The 21942-nt window shown below is 40.9% G+C and overlaps 1 protein-coding gene across 1 annotated transcript in view; it reads right to left on the bottom strand.

The window, feature by feature from the left end:
• Window positions 1–21942, bottom strand: part of LOC311136929 (early endosome antigen 1-like) — a 56485-nt gene that overhangs the window by 21796 nt on the left and 12747 nt on the right. Inside the window, exons 2-10 of the mRNA XM_084171248.1 lie at window positions 17111–17188; window positions 16848–16960; window positions 16525–16579; window positions 16388–16453; window positions 16088–16127; window positions 15759–15863; window positions 15257–15378; window positions 14248–14403; window positions 11250–11366 (exon numbers count right to left, since the gene is read on the bottom strand). Coding sequence (XP_084027374.1) covers window positions 11250–11366; window positions 14248–14403; window positions 15257–15378; window positions 15759–15863; window positions 16088–16127; window positions 16388–16453; window positions 16525–16579; window positions 16848–16960; window positions 17111–17188 — 852 coding nt within the window. The remainder of the gene's footprint in view (window positions 1–11249; window positions 11367–14247; window positions 14404–15256; window positions 15379–15758; window positions 15864–16087; window positions 16128–16387; window positions 16454–16524; window positions 16580–16847; window positions 16961–17110; window positions 17189–21942) is intronic.

The following is a 21942-nucleotide window of genomic DNA, read 5'->3' as shown; positions in this document are numbered from 1 at the left end:
CCACCATGCTTCACCGTAGGGATGGTGCCAGGTTTCCTCCAGACGTGACACTTGGCATTCAGGCCAAAGAGTTCAATCTTGGTTTCATCAGACCAGAGAATCTTCTTTCTCATGGTCTGAGAGTCCTTAAGGTGCCTTTTGGTAAACTCCAAGCGGGCTGTCATGTGCCTTTTACTGAGGAGTGGCTTCTGGCCACTCTACCATAACGGTCTGATTGGTGGAGTGCTGCATAGATGGTTGTCCTTCTGGAAGGTTCTCCCATCTCCACAGAGGAACTCTGGAGCTCTGTCAGTGACCATCGGGTTCTTGGTCACCTCCTTGACCCAGGCCCTTTTCCCCCAATTGCTCAGTTTGGCCGGGCGACCAGCTCTAGGAAGTGTCTTGGTGGTTCCAAACTTCTCCAATCAAGTTGTAGAAACATCTCAAGGATGATCAAAGAAAACAGGATGCACCTGAGCTCAATTTCGAGTCTCATAGCAAAGGGTCTGAATACTTGTGTAAATAAGGTATTTCTGTGTTTTATTTTTAATAAATTTGCAAACATTTCTAAAAACCTGTTTTCGCTTTGTCATTATTGGGTATTGTGTTTAGATTGATGAGGAAAACAAATAATTTAACCCATTTTAGAATAAGGCTGTAACGTAACAAAATGTTGGGCTTTATAGATTGTTTATTTGTATGGGTTGGGCTTTAGTGGAGATTATTCTTTACAGAGTCAAGTATATTTGTCCAGGCCTTCATTGTTCCTTGACTAGCACCATTAAATTCTCGCTGTCGATAATTCTAATGTTATCACTTCTAATAGTAACTGTTTCCACTAGCGAATTGGGAGAGAGTGGGGGGATTGCCATCTAAGAGCCAACACATTTTCTTGCGGCAGAGCTGCCTGCCAGCAGTAATGGAAATACAATTTCAAGTTTGGTACGGAGAGTCCTCCTACGTCTTTCCTTTTATGTAAGTTTAATTTGATCCGGGATCACTTACCTTGCCATATGAATTTTGAAACCACAGTATGAACTGTATCCCAATAGCCAGAAGGGGTAGACATTTGAAGCATTGAACTACAAAAATTCCACCTTTAGAATATATTCATTTTGACAATAGATATTCTGCCGTTTGAAACAACTGGGATATTAGTCTATCTACTGAGGTCAGATCGAATTGATTTGAGCATTGTGTTAAAGTTTCAGGCAATGGTATAATCTAAAAGGAAGGAAATATATCTACTCCCAAATATTTAAAATGTTAAATGATTGGGATTCCATAAGTAGAGATGCAGTAGGGCTGATTTAGTTAGATTCATTTTATACATTTAGCTTAATCTCAAGTTATCTATGATTTTCAATGCATTTGGGAGTGATTGAGATACAGTGTCTAGATATAGTAAAATATCGTCTGCGTGTAATGAGATGAAGTGATCAGTAGATTAAGGAAATGTATGTTATTTCCTTTGATTGACCAATTGCCTGGGCCAGGGGTTCAATGTATAATAAAAATATCTCACCTTGTCTGCTGCTTCTAGTGATTCTGAACAGAGAAGAGCAGATATTGCCTGTTATAGCCATGGCTGAGGGATTGGCATATAGAATTTTAATCATATTAATGAAATTGGAGCAAATTCCCATATGTTCCAAGACAGACAAGAGATATGAACATTCTAGTCTAAAAAAGTTTTTCTGCATCGAGAGATAAAACAGCCTAAGGTGCTGTTGTTTCTGATAAAGCATTTAATATATGCAAGTCAGATTATCAGAGGATAAATGTTTAACAAACCTGCTTTGGTCCGTGTAGACCAATTTGGGTAAGTAAGTCTTGAGACGGGACAACAACATTTAGGAAAACAGTATAATATCTGTGTTTATCAAAGATAGGGGGCAATAGTGAGAACACTGGGTGGCATCCTTACCTTTTTTTTATAAAAGTGAAATTAGTGCTGTATTTACATCTCTCCCAAATGAAACTTTCTAAACGGCTGTGTTAATAATTGAGAAATAGTGGACCTAATTGATTCCAACATTTTAAATAAACCTCAGGAGGAATACCGTCCCATCCAGATGATTTGACTTTATTCATGCTATCCAATGCCCTTTTGAGTTCATTGAGAGAGATTTGGGCTCCCAGCGAGGCTGCTTCCTCTGTTGAGAGAAGATAAGTTCTTAATTAATTTTAGAAAGGACTTAGTCTGGGTTGATGTGGATTTACAATCAGAGGTGTACAGTTCTTTATTGAAGCAGAATCATCTTTGATTAATTTGGGTTCTGATAGTGATTCTCCTGTTTCAGATTCAATAGTTGCTATATCAGCTAATTGATAATTACTTCGTAGCTTGTTGGTTGAGTAACTCGATGGATGGCAAATTCTGCTCTTTGTCTTATCAACAAATTAAGTTCCGTCTTGACTTTGGAAAGAGTAATAGCTACCTGGTCTGAAAAACGTGTTTGTTGAGAACACTACAACGGAGTTAACATTTCCAATTCTGATATCTTCTTCAATTGTGATTTATTCAACCCAGATCCAAATGCAGTTGCATTATTTTTTATATAACCTTTGGTGGCATCCTATAGAATCCGAGGGTTAGACTGATATTTTAAAAATCATTATGAATTAATTTAATTACATTTCAAATCGATCACAGAATGTCGGATTTTGTAGTAATGAAATGTTCAAACTCCATCTTGTGGCTCTTCTAGGAGATTCTGAAATGTGTAGTTGGCAGTAGTAGGCATGATGATCAGACAAGCTCATATGTCGAATTCCTATTTTCTTAATTTTTGAAAGTAGAGGTGTAGATAATATAAAATCGCTTCGTAACAATGTTTTAAATCTGTTTGAGTAGAAAGTGTACTCTTTTGCTTTTGGATTATGTGCTCGCCAGGCATCAAATGAGGTTGCAATCAGAGAGTACATGTTGAAGAGCCTTGGTTCCGTGTGGATTGTAGTTTTTACATTTTACATTTTAGTCATTTAGCAGACGCTCTTATCCAGAGCGACTTACAGTTAGTGAATACATATTTTTTTTATACTGCCCCCCCGTGGGAATCGAACCCACAACCCTGGCATTGCAAATGCCATGCTCTATCAACTGAGCTACATCCCTGCCGGCCATTCCCTCCCCTACCCTGGACGACGCTGGGCCAATTGTGCGCCGCCCATGAGTCTCCCGGTCGCGGCCGGCTGCGACAGAGCCTGGACTCGAACCAGGATCTCTAGTGGCACAGTTAGCACTGCGATGCACCTAGCTCTATAGGCTACGTTTTTAGTTATTTGGCCACTTTAGTTGTGATACAAACCTTATCAAATCATATGGGCCTATGGTCTAGGCTACATGATGCATGCGACTATGATTTGGAAAAAGTAACAGTGTAACGTATAAAAGAGGGGTCAGGCTGGGCATCACTGCCAGAATCAAAACATCACTTATCTGTACCATTTAATCCTTTTAGCTAATTTACCCGCTTCTAACTACAGGCCATTAGCTGGTAACTGGTCAACATACAGGACTGGGCATCTACACAAGCGTAATACTGTAACTTATTTTCTAAAAATAGATATCAAATCTAACTTACCTGAAGTTTACAAACACTAGCCAAGGCAAATAGTTAAACGTTAGCTAGCTAGCTACAACATAAACATCGGGCAACGTGGCAAACTGACGGCTAGGGTTGGTTTGATGTTCATCGACAATTTTGCTAATTAACATCAAACGATATAGCTGACAATTGTCAAGAATACCCGTAGCTTGCTAACGTTAACTAGTCATCCATCAAATTAGCTGGCTAGCAAACAAGTGCAGCCAATTCACTTTCACTGAGCGAGCTGGTTAGCTAGTTAGCCACAAAATGTGTTAGCTTGCTAGTTTACCTAGCCATCTAATAGCAATACCAAATATACGTATATTCCCAATTTACTAAATCATTTAGAATGACAGCACTGTCAAAACTAATACTGGTAATTGTAATTTCCCATGATTATTTTTTTCTTCTAGCAAGTCACTCCCTCTGCTAGCGCGAAAATAAATACACACAAAACGCAGCCAGATGCACTTCCTCACCTTAGTATTCCTGATAGAACACAAACGATCAAATACAATTATACCATGAACGCCACAAATATACTGCAAGTACAACCGATATTATCTTATTCCAGCAATATTTGGGGTGTTTAATTTCTCTCTGATAACCAGTGTCGTTGTCTCTCCCAGCGAAAATGCTGGCGCGAAACTAGCACGCTGTCAAAATGTAGTTGGTCTTATTAGACTTGTTCCCCATGTCCAAAATGGCATTAATGTCTGTCCCAATAACCAGTTGGAATTCAGTTAATTCTGACAATATTCTGTACAAAGATTTTAAAAAACGTAGGATCATATGAATTTAGAGCATACACATTAATAAAAGCAATTTCTTTCCATTATGGATACATTTAAGGAAAGTGATTCTGCCTTCTTGGTCTTCGCCTTTACCCAAGATGGTGATTGAGTTTCTTATGTATCATTATGGATTACACCTTTAGTTTTGGTTGGGGCTGATAAAAAAAGCAGCCAGTTTGTACAAATGGTTCTGCATTCTATCTGCATCCATTTGGGGCAGGTGTGTTTCTTGGAGCATTGCTATATTAATATGGTTTCTTGCTAGGATATCAAGACAGCTGGAACGTTTTGATAGGACAATTAAGCCCTTTCAAATTCCAAGAGAGAATATTAATTATATAATTGTTATCTTTAGTGTTGATAAGTCCATGGATGTGTAATAAAAATAAGGATTGGGATGCACATTTCTGTAAATGTTGCTGCCGACTGACTCATTAACCGGTCAACAAAAGGTAAAACATTTTCCAAACAGTAAAATGACGTGACCAACAGAAAATACTATCAGAGATCTGTATATAATGACGAGATGCTTATGTTTCCACCCTAAAAATGGGAGTCGTCCCAAGGCAGGTGACAAGCTTAGGCCCAAAATAAGCCCATAGAAACACATTGGACTTATTATGGACAGATTTAGGCGATAGTGAAACCTCTCGCTTCGCCTCTTCCTCCCCGATAGTATGCATGCATACATACAAGGACCGGACATTTTTCATTAAGAGCTTAATGGAAACATGCAACAATAGCAAGCCTATCGTCTTACTGTCAAAAGGCTATAGCCTATTATTGAACATGCAACTCCTGTAACGAAGCAGCTCACAAAACGTAATTTTCAAACATTTGCCCAAATGCAATTTGCGGAAAACACAGTTCTAAACTGCGCACCTAATGCGAGCAGTTCCATATGTGACAGAGATGAAAATCTCTGTTAGAAACTTAGAAAGAGGGGGAATCTAATAGCAACTACTATGATGGGCTGCTAATATGACTAGGATTGTGCCTTTGGCTTCTGGACAACGAAAGAAAGTGGATAGGAAAACCAACAGAACAGGAGAGAAATGTTGGTTAATGGCATGAGGAAGTCTTTATAAAATTGCCTCCACATTTCTACGGATGGATTTTCGCAAGGCTACTTTGAAGCAAGGTAAGACATGCCTCTTTACTTTACTTCAAATAATACGTTCAGGTTTCAAACAATTATACTGCCTCAAGCTCACATTGCAAAGTGGTGGGTGACGCGCTGATAGTCAACGGTAGGCAGGCTTTAGCCTATACACCCGAATGGCGAATGGGAGGCGCGCTTTACATGGTCTCCTATAGACCGATAAGCATGACTGGTCAAATGTATTTTTGGCAGCTAACTGAATAACGGTTAACCGTTAACACCCTCCCTGTAAACCATTCCCCCCCTCCCTCCCCAGTTCCCCCCACTCTGCACTATCACTACAGGGTTGCGAGTGGCAGCCTTACCTATGGAGTCTCTTAAGACTAGACCAGTCTGTCCTTTCAGCCTATAAGCATCCTCTAGAGAACGTTGCCGGGCGTTCCTTTAGCATATGCATATCAACCCGCAAGGTGCAGCTAACATAAGCACCAACGCTTGATAAATAGAGCATAAACTATTGTAAAGGATGAATTGCATGAATAAATATTTGTGAAAATATATCAATAAAAAAATATATAACAATAGTTATTTGTTTAGATAGAGTCAAGGGTGTTTTGTATAATTCTACAAAGTCCTAGAAAAAAACAGTAGGCCTATAGCCTATTTTAGTTTCCCTTACAATAAAAACAGTGTAATCCATTTGATCAACTTCATTTGAAGATTCGATTAGAGTTATAGTAATTTTTTACGTCCAGTTACAGCTTCTTTTAACAAAGTAGAATTGAAAAATATAATAATAATAATAATATAACCAGCCAGGTGCACAAATGAAATTATTTGCTTTATTGCTAAACAAAAGCACCAGTGCATGAACAATTATAAAAAGGATGAATTGCATAAATAAATATTTGTGGAAATCTAAAAACAGTCATTTGTTGATTGTCTCGGACACTACTGTGCCCTTATACTCGTGCCTTTATGCATGAATCAATCTCGTCTTCTCTTTATGCTTTGGGTCCACAGTCAGCGTTGGGGCTTTGTGTGAGCAAGCCCCACAAACAAATCGGTTGCACTGCACACAGTTTTCATGGGCCTTGTTTCGTGTGCACCTGCCGCAGGTGTCGCATAATCTCTCTGAAGCGGTTGCGTGGCATGGTCTCTCTGAAAAAGTCCACCCCATACCAATCAGACCAAAATGACTCCAAATCCATGCTCTTTCCACCATATGCCCCAAGGATATACAAGATTGCAATAAACGATTACAGTTCTTCCATAGACATATCCCACACTGTTTCCTTTTCTGTGTGCATGAGCAACAGTACAATCTCTGATGTCACATAAATTCGTCACTCTTTTCTTCCCAAACCGTGCCATCCCTCCCAGACTCTTGTCTCACCGTGGCAGTTGGCTCTGTTCTGGTTTTTCTGCGGCAGAGGCTCAAAGTCAACATCAGAATCAGATGAAGACCCTTCATCGGCAATGTCGATTTCAAGCTCAATATCTGATCCTCCATCCGATTCCAACTCATCTAAATTCTGCAGCATTTGCAATGCTGCCAGTGCGTCCATTCGTTTGGTTCGGCTTGCCATTGTGAACTACACACATTGTATGTTGTACTCATTTTACATTTTAGTCATTTAGCAGACGCTCTTATCCAGAGCGACTTACAGTTAGTGAGTGCATACATTATTTTTAATAAAATAAATTCATACTGGCCCCCCGTGGGAATCGAACCCACAACCCTGGCGTTGCAAACGCCATGCTCTACTAACTGCGCTACATCCCTGCCGGCCATTCCCTCCCCTACCCTGGACGACGCTGGGCCAATTGTGCGCCTCCCCGTGGGTCTCCCGGTCGCGGCCGGCTACGACAGAGCCCGGGTTTCGAACCAGGATCTCTAGTGGCACAGCTAGCCCTGCGATGCAGTGCCTTAGACCACTGCGCCACTCAGGAGACTGTGTCTGATTTGATTCTGAGGGGAAATTGTATACCATTTCCAGCCTTTCATAATAAAATAATTAGACCGCCCACAATTCTTCATCATTACACTACTGTTCTAAATTCAATCATCTTCACCCTCATCATTCAGATCAAATCAAATTCAAATCCTCCTCTTCACCCTCATCATTCAGTTCATTGAAGTCACATGCACCATTATCAGTTTCTAACTGGTTTCTATTGCCCATTCATCCATTGACGACAGAATAGCATATTTTAATTTTAATTGTATTATGTTACCAGCTTTTGCTTAATAGCCAGAGCAATGCTGCCACGTGAGTGGTCATGTGCTGAATGCATGGACAGCACGCATATTCTTGAAAAAAGTTACATTTGGAATTTTGAAAGTTATTTGACAAATGTAAGTGTCATAGAAACTGCAGAATATGCTATTTCTGATACTATATAGAAATCTAAATATTTTACTGCATGTGACTCTGAAGGAGGATTTGATAAAGAGATGCTCTTTTCCCTCCATCTGTAAATTACAAGATGCACCCATCTCTTCATGTACAATTTGACAACTGACAAACCTAATATTGTCACTCATCAGAATATTGCCAATTTTATCTTGTCTATAGGCTAACTCATTCTGTGTGAAATTAGTTTTGGTATAGTTTAGGTGTAGTTTCAATGGGCCGGCTGTGCAGGCTGACTGGCATCATTTGTTTCCCGCTTATCAACTTGGATAGAGTCAAGGATATGTTTTGTATTATTCTTAAGGCCTATTGCAACACATAGCATGTTTTTGTTTCCCCTTACAATAAATCTGATTAGTAATAGAGTTACAGTAAATAAAACAGTCCTGTAAAACGTCAGATACAATGATATCAACGCAGTCAAATTATTAACATGAGCGCCAACGCTGATAAATAGGCATAACAAACTCATCATTACACTGTTGTTCTAAATTAAAATCAACCTCTTCACCCTCATCATTCAGTTAGGCCTAATTTCAATTTGATTGTGAAGTAACTTGCACAATTATCGCCCATTCCATACATTTGTCATTCATTCAGTAGTCTGGTATCGTTTGCGTCGCTGGATAGAGTCAAGGATATGTTTTGCATTATTCTAAAAGACCTACCGCAACATGTAGCATGTTTTCATTTCCCTTACAATAAATTAAAATTAGTAATAGATTTATAGTAAATAAAACTGTCCCAAAACAGCTTATTTTTACAGGTATCAAGGCTCTAAATACTTTTCTGTTTGTGATTTCAAAATTCTAACAAATAAGCAGTGTAAAATACAAACATTTAGGGAAGGAGCAGGAATTATTTATTTATGCAATTTTTTTTATTTATTCACAAAATCAAAACGTCAGTGGCCGTTGGCCTATGGCGGTTCTAGTATTAAGCAGCATATTTTTTTTGGGGGGGGTCTTTAAGGTATTCAAAAATAAATTAAATTAAACAAAATAAGTAACAATTTTCAGACCTTTACATTTTAGTTTGCATACTTGATGAGTTAGGGTGGCTAATGAAGAAAAAAAAGACAGAAAAGGAAAAAAGTAGGCTAAATATAACTGGTATGCAAGCCTAAACAGTCAAATAGGATGGCTGTAGGAGAAAAAGCTCTTGATTCATTATCCTCATTATTATTAGCAATATGGTTTAAATGACATTAAACAAATAAAGTCATTAGCGTAAATGGAGGGGGAAAGCAATCAACATAAAAATATTAAGGAATTGTGTGGTAGCCCATATGGGACTGGCCATCTATCCTAAACAGTAGTACAATAACAATTGTAGGGGAATAGCTTCCAATTTATATTGCCATTTTTAGAGCATAGGGAAGCAATGCGCTGTAGCCCCACAAGGAAGCAGCCCCAGTCTGTATGACACTTCAATATATTGGCCATTTTTTATTCATAAGTGTGGCGTCATCATTGTCTAAATGGCCTGGACCATAGGCTATATAATAATAAGTCCAATGTTCAGCAATAATAAAGTGTTCCTTTTACCCAATTGAGGGGGTGTCTTCATCATTGTCTTAAGCTGTGGGCAGCATCATAGTCATAGGCTAGAATGTGTGATTGTGCATGGAAAGCGTACCTGAATATTGAGCCAGTCAAATTGGGGTTAGCATAGATCTGTCAGTTCGTCCCCTTGTGTGTTGGCCTTGATGTGCTTTTTGAGGTCTTGAGTCTCCTTGGCAGTGGAAAGTGTGTGTGTTGTATTCTGGAAGGTTTGAGTTTTGTCGGGTGGATGAAGCCGCATCTCAGGTTTAGCTTGTGTAGCTGGGATCTCACCTTGTAGGTCGCCCTCTGTTTCAGCAGTTCGCCGTCTGACTACAAAACTGTGGATTCGTACAATCATACACCGAGATTCGTTGTGGAGAGGACACGTGCGGTGCACAATGTTTATCAGTGGCATGGGACCCAGCTTCTCCAGCCCAAACAGTTCATAGAAAAGACTGCTCATTAAGGAAGTTGGGTTCCCATGTCCACACCAGTTTCCAGTCCTGTGACCCGCACATTGAATTTCCATTAACTATTTGAGTGATTCTGTTGCCTTTTTTAGGAGATAGATGACCATCTTATTTCATGCTATTTCCAGGTCATGGAGTCGCCCCTCTGTCACATTGGCTGCTGTCTCCAAATGTTCCACTTTAGTTGAGTAGGTATCCACTTTAGAAGTGAGCAGTGCAAGAGATTAATTTACCGGTTTTAATTGCAAGTTGAGGGGAGAGGTAATTTCCTCACGAACAATCTCTTGGACAGTACCGGCCAACTCCTTCTGTTTTCGGGTGTTGAGACGCCATTTTCCCCACAGGTGAATTGTGAACGGACAGATTATGCTAGGTGCTGGAGAAAAATAGACCTGCTAGTTGTTCCTTGTAATACAGTGAACATCCCACACCTTAATATGGTGTTATATGTTGACAATTAATTGAAAATAAGTATCTTATTTCAGAGTTATTTTGTAAAAGAAAGCCGTTTCAATGCATGCCACCGGAAAATCACGTTATTAATTTTTTTATCTTTTATTTAACCAAGGAAGTCAAATTGAGATTTACATCTCTTTTTTAAGTGAGCCTGAGTGGGGGTTCTGTGGTGGGCTACCATCCAGCTCCCTAATCCCCCCTCTCTCCCAGACACTTACTTGGGGAACAGAGAGCAGCTGTGTCGGCAGGACGACCAACACGCCGGACATGGGGGGCTTTAATTCCTATCTGGCAACCCAAACAACAGCCCTTAAAGCTGAAAGCCCCACCGGGCACATCGCTGCGGTTACCTGCAATCGTATATTTCAGCCCAAAGTGACAGGTTGCCATGGCAGGGGTATGGCAGAGATTAACCCCCGGCTGGTTTAATTATAGGCCTGTGGTTGTGTGTGTGCATGCATGTTTTGTCAACATGTGAAGTTGCCAATGAAAGCTCATCACAGGCTGGTGACAGCAGAGCATTGAGATGGAGAGGGTGGTACGTGAGGAGGCTGGGTTAAGATATTTAGAGAATGGCATTGCAAGGCTACCACGTTTTAGCGAGGGGCAGTCGGTATGGCACGTTAAAATGACTGCAGTCACCGTAAATTGGGGACTTAGTGTCTATTGCTATTTCGGTTGGCACATCCATAGGTGGAAGCGCAAGTGTTAGTGTTTCATCTGTTGTTAGGATTGTAAAGGTGTCAAATGAAGGTGTCAAACGAAGTGTCTTAACGGGAGGTCAATACCCTGAATTTGTGATGGTGGTGACATGGACTGATGGAGCATCGATTAAACTATGGGAGGGGAAGTATTAGTTGTGTGAAAGTGTGTGTGTGTGGAATTGTGTGTTACCTGGCTCTGTTGCTGCAGGTTGTTCAGAGAGCTCTGGAGTTGGTGGATCTGCTGGGTGTACACGGCTGCCTCCTGAGGTCCCTTTTCTAGCTCTGCCTTCAGCTGGGAGATGGTCATCTGGAACACACACAAAAACAATGTGAGATACTTTACTTTGTATACATGAAAAACATTCACATGCCTTTGTGCCAGATTCTGGACGAGTGGTCAACACTCCAGATTCAGGAGAATTACACACCCACTGGCGACATGGGGTTTAACCACAAATAAAAAAATATTTTAAAAGCATTCACATGCCACGACTTGGCATTCTTTAAAAGACAAAACAGCAAGCCTACAGAGCATCCATACAGAACAAAGAGCGAGCCGAGCAAAGAATCACAATTTGTATGCAGTCACATAAAAACAAACATACAGGGAGCAGGGACACCTAAAATAAAGAAATCACATTCCTGATAACGAAATCTGCACATCGTCCAGCTAGGTGACCCTCGGGAGCAAGCAGGAAGCGGTTGTTAGTGTTACAAAGTTGGGGTTATTAAGCGGATCTACTAAAGTCGGGGTGGATGGGTCGTGTAGTCTAGCACAGTTAAAACAGGTTGTGGACAGGGTGTGGTGTAGTCTAGCCCAAGTAGGACAGGGGTGGATGGGTACTGTAGTCTACTAGCCCATGTAGGACTACAGGATGAGCCAGGCAAGATCTCCATGAACCTATGAGCTTTATTCACAATTTATTATTCCGTTATAAAAGGTCATGTGAGTCCTTAACAGTAGCGACCTTCAACAAAATGTATTCATATGCAAAATACTTCAGCTTTTTATATTCTGAAGTGATGCAAGTTGTGTCATCTATTAGGAGAGCCAATTAAAAGTAGTTTGTGCGTGTTTGTGTATAAAGCTCATTTAGCATATTTCTGCCTAATTATCTATGTTTGGACTGCTGTTGAAATCCCGAGAGATTAAAGCGATTGAAACAGAAAACAAGAGGCTGATGTGTCACCCAGAAGAACCAGTGGGATTCTAAACTACTGTCCCAGGCAGTTAACTCACCACAACAGCAGCACTCGTTAATTAATTACAGCTGAAGGCTATTACGTAATTAAAAGAATAATAAACAAAAAACAGAGCCAAGGTCTTTTAATATTTGAATGTAATCATTCAATCCCTTATTGTGCAGTTGAATATATCAACCAGAGGTCTGTATTGCAGTCCAGAGAGGAGACTGATGGGAAATGGGGACTGGCAGAGAGAGATAGAGATTGAGGGGGACCTGGAGCGGACACAGGTTTCATCCAAAATAACACCCTATTCCCTATTTAGTGCACCAGGGACCTGCCCAAAAGTAGTATACTATGTAGGGAATAGGGTGCCATTTGGGATGAAACCACAGTCAGAAATACTCCCTGCTAGTCTTCTCCTTCTCCTCCCAAAGTCAATAATGCATGAAATATCGCTGAATTATGCAGAGACAGACACTGCAGGATCAAACATCCCTTTATCTAAAAACATTGAATATGAAGTTTATTGTAGCCAATCTAGAGCGTGTTTTTAAGTGTAGGTGCTAGGTGAGGGAGAGTCAGTGTAACGTCTAATCAGTGTTTACGACTAGGCAAAGGTTGTAGAACGAGAGTAAAAGGGTTTCTGGTTAATGAGAAATGGTTAAACAAAAACTTCATATCCACTTGGAGAACCCTTCTATGATGTCAACGCGATGTGAATGAAGTACGCGACAATTCAACAATTGTTAAAGGGCATATAAAACGTTTCCTTTTTCATTCACTTATTTACATCGTTTTCTGACTGTGTATGTGATAGGGATGTGCTTCTCTCTTTACAAGCACGATTCGATACGAATCTATACTAAACAAAAATATAAATGCAACAATTTCAAAGATTTAACTGAGTTTCAAAGATTTAACTGAGTTCATATAAGGAAATATACTGCCAAATTCTCTAAAATGACATTGGAGGCGGTTTATGGTAGAGAAATGAACATTCAATTCTCTGGCAACAGCTCTGGTGGACATTCCTGCAGTCAGCATGCCAATTGTATCTGTGGCATTGTGTTGTGTAACAAAACGGCACATTTTAGAGTGGCCTTTTATTGTCGCCAGCACAAGTTGCACCTGTGTAATGATCATGCTGTTTAATCAGCTTCTTGACATGCCACACCTGTCAGGTGGATGGATTATCTTGGCAAAGGAGAAATGCTCACTAACAGGGATGTAAACAAATTTGTGCACAACCTTTGAGAGAAATACGTTTTTTGTGCGTATGGAACATTTCTGGGATCTTTTATTACAGCTCATGAAACATGGGACCAACACTTTACATGTTGCGTTTATATTTTTGTTCAGTGTAAATACATGGGCTCAGATACCATGCAAGAATGATACTTTTAGTTTGAAACAATTCGGTGTGATTCAATTTGATTCGTGGAACGAATCGATGCGGTAAGAATACGATTCAATGCACTAACAATTGTTGCATGAACATATTCATTTTCCATTTTTAATTAATATCTTATAGTGATGGAGGTCAGGAGCTGGATCTGTCTGAGTCGACTTCTCTGAGCTGAGTGACTGTGTGTGTGTGTGTATATATATATATATATATATATATATATATATATATATATATATATATATATATATATATATATATATATATATATGATGCATGTTTCATTTGGATCGGTTTGGGCTCCCGCGTACCAATGTACTTGCATCTTAAGCATTTGAACCGGGGACGAAGCATATCGGTGAATCGTTACATCCCTAGTACGTGATTGTGTGAGTGTGTGTATAGATGATTACAAGCATGTTTACTAAAGTCTATCTTGTGCAAACAGAGGAGCCAAAGCACTAGTTGACTAGCTGCCCTAACCCCTTGGGCCTGCCTTGCACTGAGGAATAGTGAAGATACTAGCAGTAAATACTGGACCAGTAACACAAAACTAAACCAAGATCAAGATGGGCCATTCCCCCTGCAGCCTTACCTCTGAGCTGGTGTGGTCAGCCTGCAGCTGCTCGTATTTGCTCTTGAGGCGTTCTGACTCCTCCTCCCTCTCACGTGTCATGCTGTCCATCAACGTCTGCACCTGAATCAGCTCCTTCCGCAGTACCTCCACGTCCTCCACTCCTGGCCGCTGCAGCTAGGGGGCAGAAGGTTAGAGCAGAGGGGAAGAGGTTTGGGGGAAGTGAAGAGGGGTTAGGGGACCACTTTAGAGTTAGGGTAAAGGTTTGGGGTGAGGTTCATAACATCATAAGTGTCTTTTCTGCCCTCTCCTCTCTGACATAGAAATGAATGACAATGAAAACTATCTGAACTACCTAGAAAGAGATGGTAACCCCAGCAATCCCAGTCATGACTAATTCAACTTCCTTCATCATAAAATACATGGTTATATACATATACATGGTTATATACACTATACACAAACTCCATGTATCCATAACAACAGTGAAGAAAGGACCCTATTAGGTGCAAACATCTATGAAGGCTCCAGGATATCCAAACAGACAACAACAAATTGCCTTAATTTCAGTGTTTATCAGTGAAACCCTCTATTAGCTTTATCGGTCACTGTCATCTTTGTTGACAAATGGGTTTCCCAGAAACTAAGCCCAACATCCAATGTGTTTACTAACAACAAGTACTGAGTACGAGGTGAAAATAAAACTCTGGAAATATAGTCTAGTATGGAAGTTAAAATATAGGCTACAAGCAAATGATATAATCAGTGCAAGTTAGCATTTTCTCAAAAATAACATTGTGTTTATTTTTGTGCACTGTGACATGTCTATAGCTGTACAGTATGTGTAGAAAGGTTCCTATCTGTATGTGTGCCTGTGCGTGTGTGTGTATATATATATATATATATATGTGTGTGTGTGTGTGTGTGTGTGCCTGAGTGTGTGTGTATGCATGACTGTATATGTCTGAGTGTGTGAATGCTTTTATGTATCCATGTCTGAGAGTGTTTACACACAGTCTCTGTTAGTTACCAGTTCAGTGTGGAGCTGGTCCTTGTCCTGCCTCTCTCTCTGCAGCTCCTGGCTCAGGTTTGCCAGCCTCTGGTCTGCAGCCTCCCTCAGGCTCTTCTCCTCATCATAACGAGACTTTACGGCTATCAGGGTCACCAACACACATTAAATAGAATTTCCCTTTAGGGATCAATAAAGTATAAATCTGTCTATTTATCTTCTATCCTTACCCTTACCTCAGAGCTACCTGCCTATGGAACATCCATTTCCCAAAAAATATACATTTACACAATGAATAGTGAAATAGTGTTGTTCAATCAAAGCAGCTTTAGAGGAGCTAAATGAACTATTCCTCAGACTCCCTACTGAACACAACACAATAGATTCACACTATGGCCCAGATAGGAAGTGTGGAGAAGAACTTCCACTGTGGTTTCCAACAGAGTCAGCCAGCAACACACAGTGCTCCCAGTCACACCCACCACACTGACGCTGGATATAAAGATGGCCGCCACACACTAACCCACTATATCTGTGGCCAGCTGGGCAGCCTTCTGCTCAAACAGGTCTTTCATCTGCTTGATGTTGAACGTCTCCGTCTCCGCCTCGTTTAGCTTAATTGCCAGGGCTGCACGGGGGAAAGGGAAAGGAATGAGCATCAATATCTCAGTGATTAAAGTCCATAGGAATTCAAGAACTGGGATGTGTTCATTTGAGCACACCATAGCAAAACGTTGTGCAAGGGAAAATGAAAACAAACATTTCTTATTGGACGATTACATAAAGTACTTATTAGTTTCTGAATGTTTTCTTCTGTTTGGGGCCTAATGAACATGATCTTAATTCACTCACCAGAATCCTCTGAGCCCGTCTGGCCATCGTTCTGTGGAGCCTGAAAAGAGAGGAATACTGATGTCACACCATACCAGCTAAGCGTTGTATCAAGCATTGCCTAACTGTAAAATGCATTTGACTGTAGTTTGTTATTTTATTATCGCTTGACTGCTACCACATCCTTATTTCATGTCAATTCCCCAAGGCATTCTGGTACAATTTGAAATGAAAATGTATTGGAACTGAGGAGGGCTTTAATTTCTGAGGAAGTGACCGTCATAAGATATGATTTGATATTAGGCATCTTAGAGAAATTACTTGCTTCAGGTGTCCTTGCACTTTGTCCAGTTCCTTCTTCAGCTCCCCAGAGAACCATTTCTCCTCCTGAAACACACACAATCAATAAACCTAATAAATGATCTATATAATCTCTTCCCAAAAATGTATGTTCGTACCTTGAGCGAAGTCTGTAGTTCTTGCAACTCTTGCCGGAGAAGCACAAGGTCTTCACTGAAGGAAAAAAGGAGGACATTTACCTGAAATGTACTTTAAATGTTCTTTATTCATCTGTACTTCTATAGAACACTTTGTAATTACTGTAAGTATATAAGGATAAGATAGACTGAGGAAGAAGAAAATGTGTGGGTGTCCTGGTAAATGTTATGACTAGGCGCCATAGGAGGAAAAAGGTATAGGATAAGTCTAGTATTCTACAGGCCTAGCTCAAGGACAACGAAGTATAACCCTTATGTTAAACAGTAGAGAAAGGGGTTCTTACCGGCCAGGGCCCATGTGGGAGGGCTGGTCTCCCGAATCGTGGTATAGTTCATAGTGCTTGAACAGCTCCTCTGCTGAGTTGTGGGACTTCATGCACTGGGGACAGATGAACCCCTACATACAGACATAGATGTTATCAGACTACAGGATACAGGAGAGGGATCATGGCCCTACAACTTAATGTTCAGTGGAACAGTAGCCCAGGGGTTCCCACTTTGGTAGGCAATACAGTCAGTCAAGTGAGTTACACGAGACAATTGTTACCTCGGAGGTCTGGTCATTGTTGAGGTCTGCACTGGGCTGGTCTGAATCAGAGTTCTGAGCGCCTCCTTTCCCAGGAGTCTGTAGGAGGGAGGCAAAACAAGGGAGGGAGGTAACATGGTCAAATGTGAGTCACAGCAGTGGGCATCTTGTTAGGCCATCCATTCGCTGAAATCTACCAAAACGAGTAGCGTTGGCATGTTATGGGTATTGAAGAACAGCTCCGGTATGTTATTTTCTTCCACAGTTACGCTAGCTTAAACTGAATAGCCTAGACTAGGGCTGGCACAATTACCATAAAACCATGTAACCGACAGTTATTGATGAAGACTATCATGAAAATAAAATAACCATAATAACCGTTTTATTTTCAGAGCCTTCAGAAAGTATTCACACCCCTTAAGTTTTTCCACATTTTGTTGTGTTACAGCCTGAATTTCAAATGGATAAAATTTTGATTTTCTTTTTCACTGGCCTACACCCAATACCCCATAAATGTCAAAGGGGAATTATGTTTTTAGAAATTTTTACAAATTAATTACAAATGAAAAGCTGAAATGTCTTCAGTCAATAAGTATTCAACCCCTTCATTATGGCAAGCCTAAGTAAGTTCAGGAGTAAAAATATGCTTAACAAGTCACATAATAAGATGCATGGACTGTGTGCAATAGTGTTTAACCCTCTAAACCCTGTCTAAGCCAGGGGAGGGGTGGTGGTGGTGGTGGTGGGGGGGTTCTATAAAGCTAAAATCTGGAATTGTTTTAAGATGTCATACCAAGGATCATTTAGCTATTTGATATGGAATGTTATGACCCTTTAAGGTATCAAGAAAACATGTCTTTATTTTTTATGAAACATTGAATTTGGCATTACTGCTATTAGACCATCGAAATGCATTGAATAACAGATTCACTACATGGAACAACAGACAGTCCCCCACAAAAAATCTAAAGGAAGTTTGTTATGAAGTGTCTGTTCTATATTTGAGAGATAAGAAAGATCAGGAAACATTTTACATGCATTTAACCCCTTATTTTAGGCACTAAACCATCTCCATACATACTTCCATTCCTTTTTTTAAACTGGTACCTGGGAACTTCAGACTAGTCTTGTGAGGCTTCTGGGCGTCCAAGAGCAAAACATCTGACATGCATGTGTTCGTGAGAGACTCAATAGTGTGTAGTCCAAACTGTTCGGACGCTACAGACAGAAGTTGGCAGACGAGGCAGTACCAACTTCTGTGGGGGTCGTAGAGCAAAACGGAAAACAACGTGTTCGTGAGTCATCTTTCCACAGAGGGGCCACGTTCGGACACGTTCGAAATTTTCTTGAGAAGACCGATTTTCGTGATGTCTCATGGTCTGACAAACACCGCTCTAGCTCTGCTTTAACAGACGGACTATGATGGGGATTTTGTTTATTATGTTAATTAGATTTAGCTAATGATGCGAGTGTGTGTTGTTGAAGAAAGGGTTAACATTTTTCATCTCTGTACCCCACACATACAATTATCTGTAAAGGTCCCTCAGTCAAGCAGTGAATTTCAAACATATTTAACCACGAAGACCAGGGAGGTTTTCCAATGCCTTGCAAAGAAGGATACCTATTGGTAAAAAAAATAATAATCTAAAAAGCAGACATTAAATATTACTTTGAGCATGGTGAAGTTATGAATTACACTTTGGATGGTGTATCAATACACCCAGTCACTACAAAGATACAGCCGTCATTCCTAACTCAGTTGCCGGAGAGCATGGAATCCACTCAGGGATTTCACCATGAGGCCAATGGTGACTTTAAAACAGTTACAGCGTTTAATGGCTGTGATAGGAGAAAACTGAGGATGGATCAACAACATTGTAGTTACTCCACAATACTAACCTAATTGACAGAGTGAAAAAGAGGAAGCCTGTACAGAATGAAAATATTCCATAACATGCATCCTGTTTGCAATAAGGCAGTAAAGTAATACTGCAACTAACCTTTTGTCCTGAATACAAAGTGTTGTGTTTGGGGCAAATCCAATACAACACATTACCGAGTAGCACACTCCATATTTTTCAAGCATAGTGGTGGCTGCATCATGTTATGGGTATGCTTGTAATTGTTAAGGACTGGGGAGTTTCAGGATAAAAAAAGAAGCAGAATGGAGCTAAGCACAGGCAAATTCTTAGAGGAAAATCTGGTTCAGTCAGCTTTCCACCAGACACTGGGAGATGAATTCACCTTTCAGCAGGACAATAACCTAAAACATAAGCCCAAATCTACACTGGAGTTGCTTACCAAGAAGACAGTGAATGTTCCTGAGTGGCCAAGTTATAGTTTTGACTTAAATCTACTGGAAAAACTATGGCAAGACCTGAAAATGGTTGTCTAGCAACGATCAACAAGCAATTTGACAGAGCTTGAAGAATATTGAAAAGAATAATGGATGAATGTTGCACAATCCAGGTATGGAAAGCTCTTAGAGACGTACCCAGAAATACTCACAGCTGTAGTAGCTGCCAAAAGGTGCTTCTACAAAGTATTGACTCAGGGGTGTCAATGCAAATAGTCTGGGTAGCCATTTGATTAGATGTTCAGGAGTCTTATGGCTTGGGGGTAGAAGCTGTTTAGAAGCCTCTTGGACTTAGACTTGGCGCTCCGGTACCGCTTGCCGTGCAGTAGCAGAGAGAGCAGTCTATGACTAGGGTGGCTGGAATCTTTGACAATTTTTAGGGCCTTCCTCTGACACCGCCTGGTATAGAGGTCCTGGATGGCAGGAGGCTTGGCCCCAGTGATGTACTGGGCCGTACGCACTACCCTCTGTACTGCCTTGCGGTCAGAGGCCGAGCAGTTGCCATACCAGGTAGTGATGCAACCAGTCAGGATGCTCTCGATGGTGCAGCTGTAGAACCTTTTGAGGATCTGAGGACCCACCTTAGGGGGAATAGGTTTTGTCGTGCCCTCTTCATGACTGTCTTGGTGTGCTTGGACCATGTTAGTTTGTTGGTCATGTGGACACCAAGGAACTTGAAGCTCTCAACCTGCTCCACTACAGCCCTGTCGATGAGAATTGGGCAGAATATACCTTATTTTTCCTGTAGTCCACAATCATCTCCTTTGTCTTGATCACGTTGAGGGAGAGGTTGTTGTCCTGGCACCACACGGCCAGGTCTCTCACCTCCTCCCTATAGGCTGTCTCGTCGTTGTCGGTGATCAGGCCTACCACTGTTGTGTCATTGGCAAACTTAATGATGGCGTTGGAGTCGTGCCTGGCCATGCAGTCATGACTGAACAGGGAGTACAGGAGGGGACTGAGCACACACCGCTGAGGGGACCCGTGTTAAGGATCAGCGTGGCGGATGTGTTGTTACCTACCCTTACCACCTGGGGGCGGCCCGTCAGGAAGTCCAGGATCCAGTTGCAGAGGGAGGTGTTTATTCCCAGGGTCCCAGGGACCTCAACCCAATTGAGATGGTTTGGGATGAGTCGGATGGCAGAGTGAAGGAAAAGCAGCCAACAGGTGCTCAGCATATGTGGGAACTCCTTCAAGACTGTTGGAAAAGCATTCCAGGTGAAGCTGGTTGAGAGAATATATATATATATATATATATATATACACATATTTTTTTTGAATTAACAGCTGACGGAAGATGGGACGGCCGGGCATTCATGCGGTTGAGTTCGTTTATGCGATAACATGGACTCTTAAAGTGATTAAACTTTGTTGCCCCTTGCTGAAACAAGCAAGGTGTTGTAGCAAACAATAAATAAAATTGGCTTGGAACCTCTAACCCTGGCAATCATGGGCACACTCACAATGGCTACCTGGTATTGTGATACAATAATTCCCATGGTAATGTAGAATGTTCATTCAAATTATGTTAACTAATGTGGCTTAGGGGTGTGAACATTTAAATGAAATTGGGATCCTTAACACATAAAAAAAAATAAAAAAAATCACCGAAAACCCTTTTCCCCCACCATTTTTAATCACAGTTCAGTTATCACAAAACATATTTTCCGTATTATAGACTAACTAGCAGTAGGCTATAAAGGCCTGGGGAAAGTTGTGTAATTTCAATAAAACCAGAGAGGAAGAGGCTAACTTTAGGATACTTATGTGAATTTGCGAGGCATGCAAGACAATACATTGCGAGAAACAGATTACCAAGACATTTGCGCACGGCCAGTTCTTTCTGCCTTTCCCCTCCTCTCTCTCCCTCACGCTGGCTCGCCTGCTCATCCTCTTTGCTAATGATGCGAGTGTGTTCAGTCTTCGGTCTGTTGCGTTTAGAATATCCTAGCCTATTCATTGATGATACGCCCTGCTTTAATGAAGTTGAGACATTGCAAGTCAAGAAATTGCAAGATACAGCATTCCATTGCGAGATACAGCGTTTGATTGCCAATAGGCCTAGTGCACGGTTCTGACTGTCTGCCTGGTGGCCGTCCAGCCTATACTGTGCCCCTCCCCCCTCTCTCCATCCCTCACTATGAAAACATTTGTGTTTGTGTTCTCGGAAGTACGGCAACTAATCAGTCTCCTACATTCCAAAAATACTGAATCTCATTGCGGAATATAATCTTGACACTCAGAAATGGGAGTCGACGTTATCTCACTGGTCATCCCCAAAGCCAACACCTCCTTTGGCCGCAATTCCTTCCAGTTCTCTGCTGCCAATGACTGGAACAAATTGCAAAAATCTCTGAAGCTGGAGACACTTATCTCCCTCACTAACTTTAAGCATCAGTTGTCAGAGCACCTTACCGATCACTGCACCTGTACACAGCCCATCTGAAATTAGCCCGCCCAACTACCTCATCCCTATATTGTTATTTATTTTGCTCAT

Source organism: Coregonus lavaretus (genome assembly GCF_964263955.1).
Source record: "Coregonus lavaretus genome assembly, chromosome: 11".
Taxonomy (NCBI): Eukaryota; Metazoa; Chordata; class Actinopteri; order Salmoniformes; family Salmonidae; genus Coregonus; species Coregonus lavaretus.
This window is presented reverse-complemented; position numbering and strand designations above follow the sequence as displayed.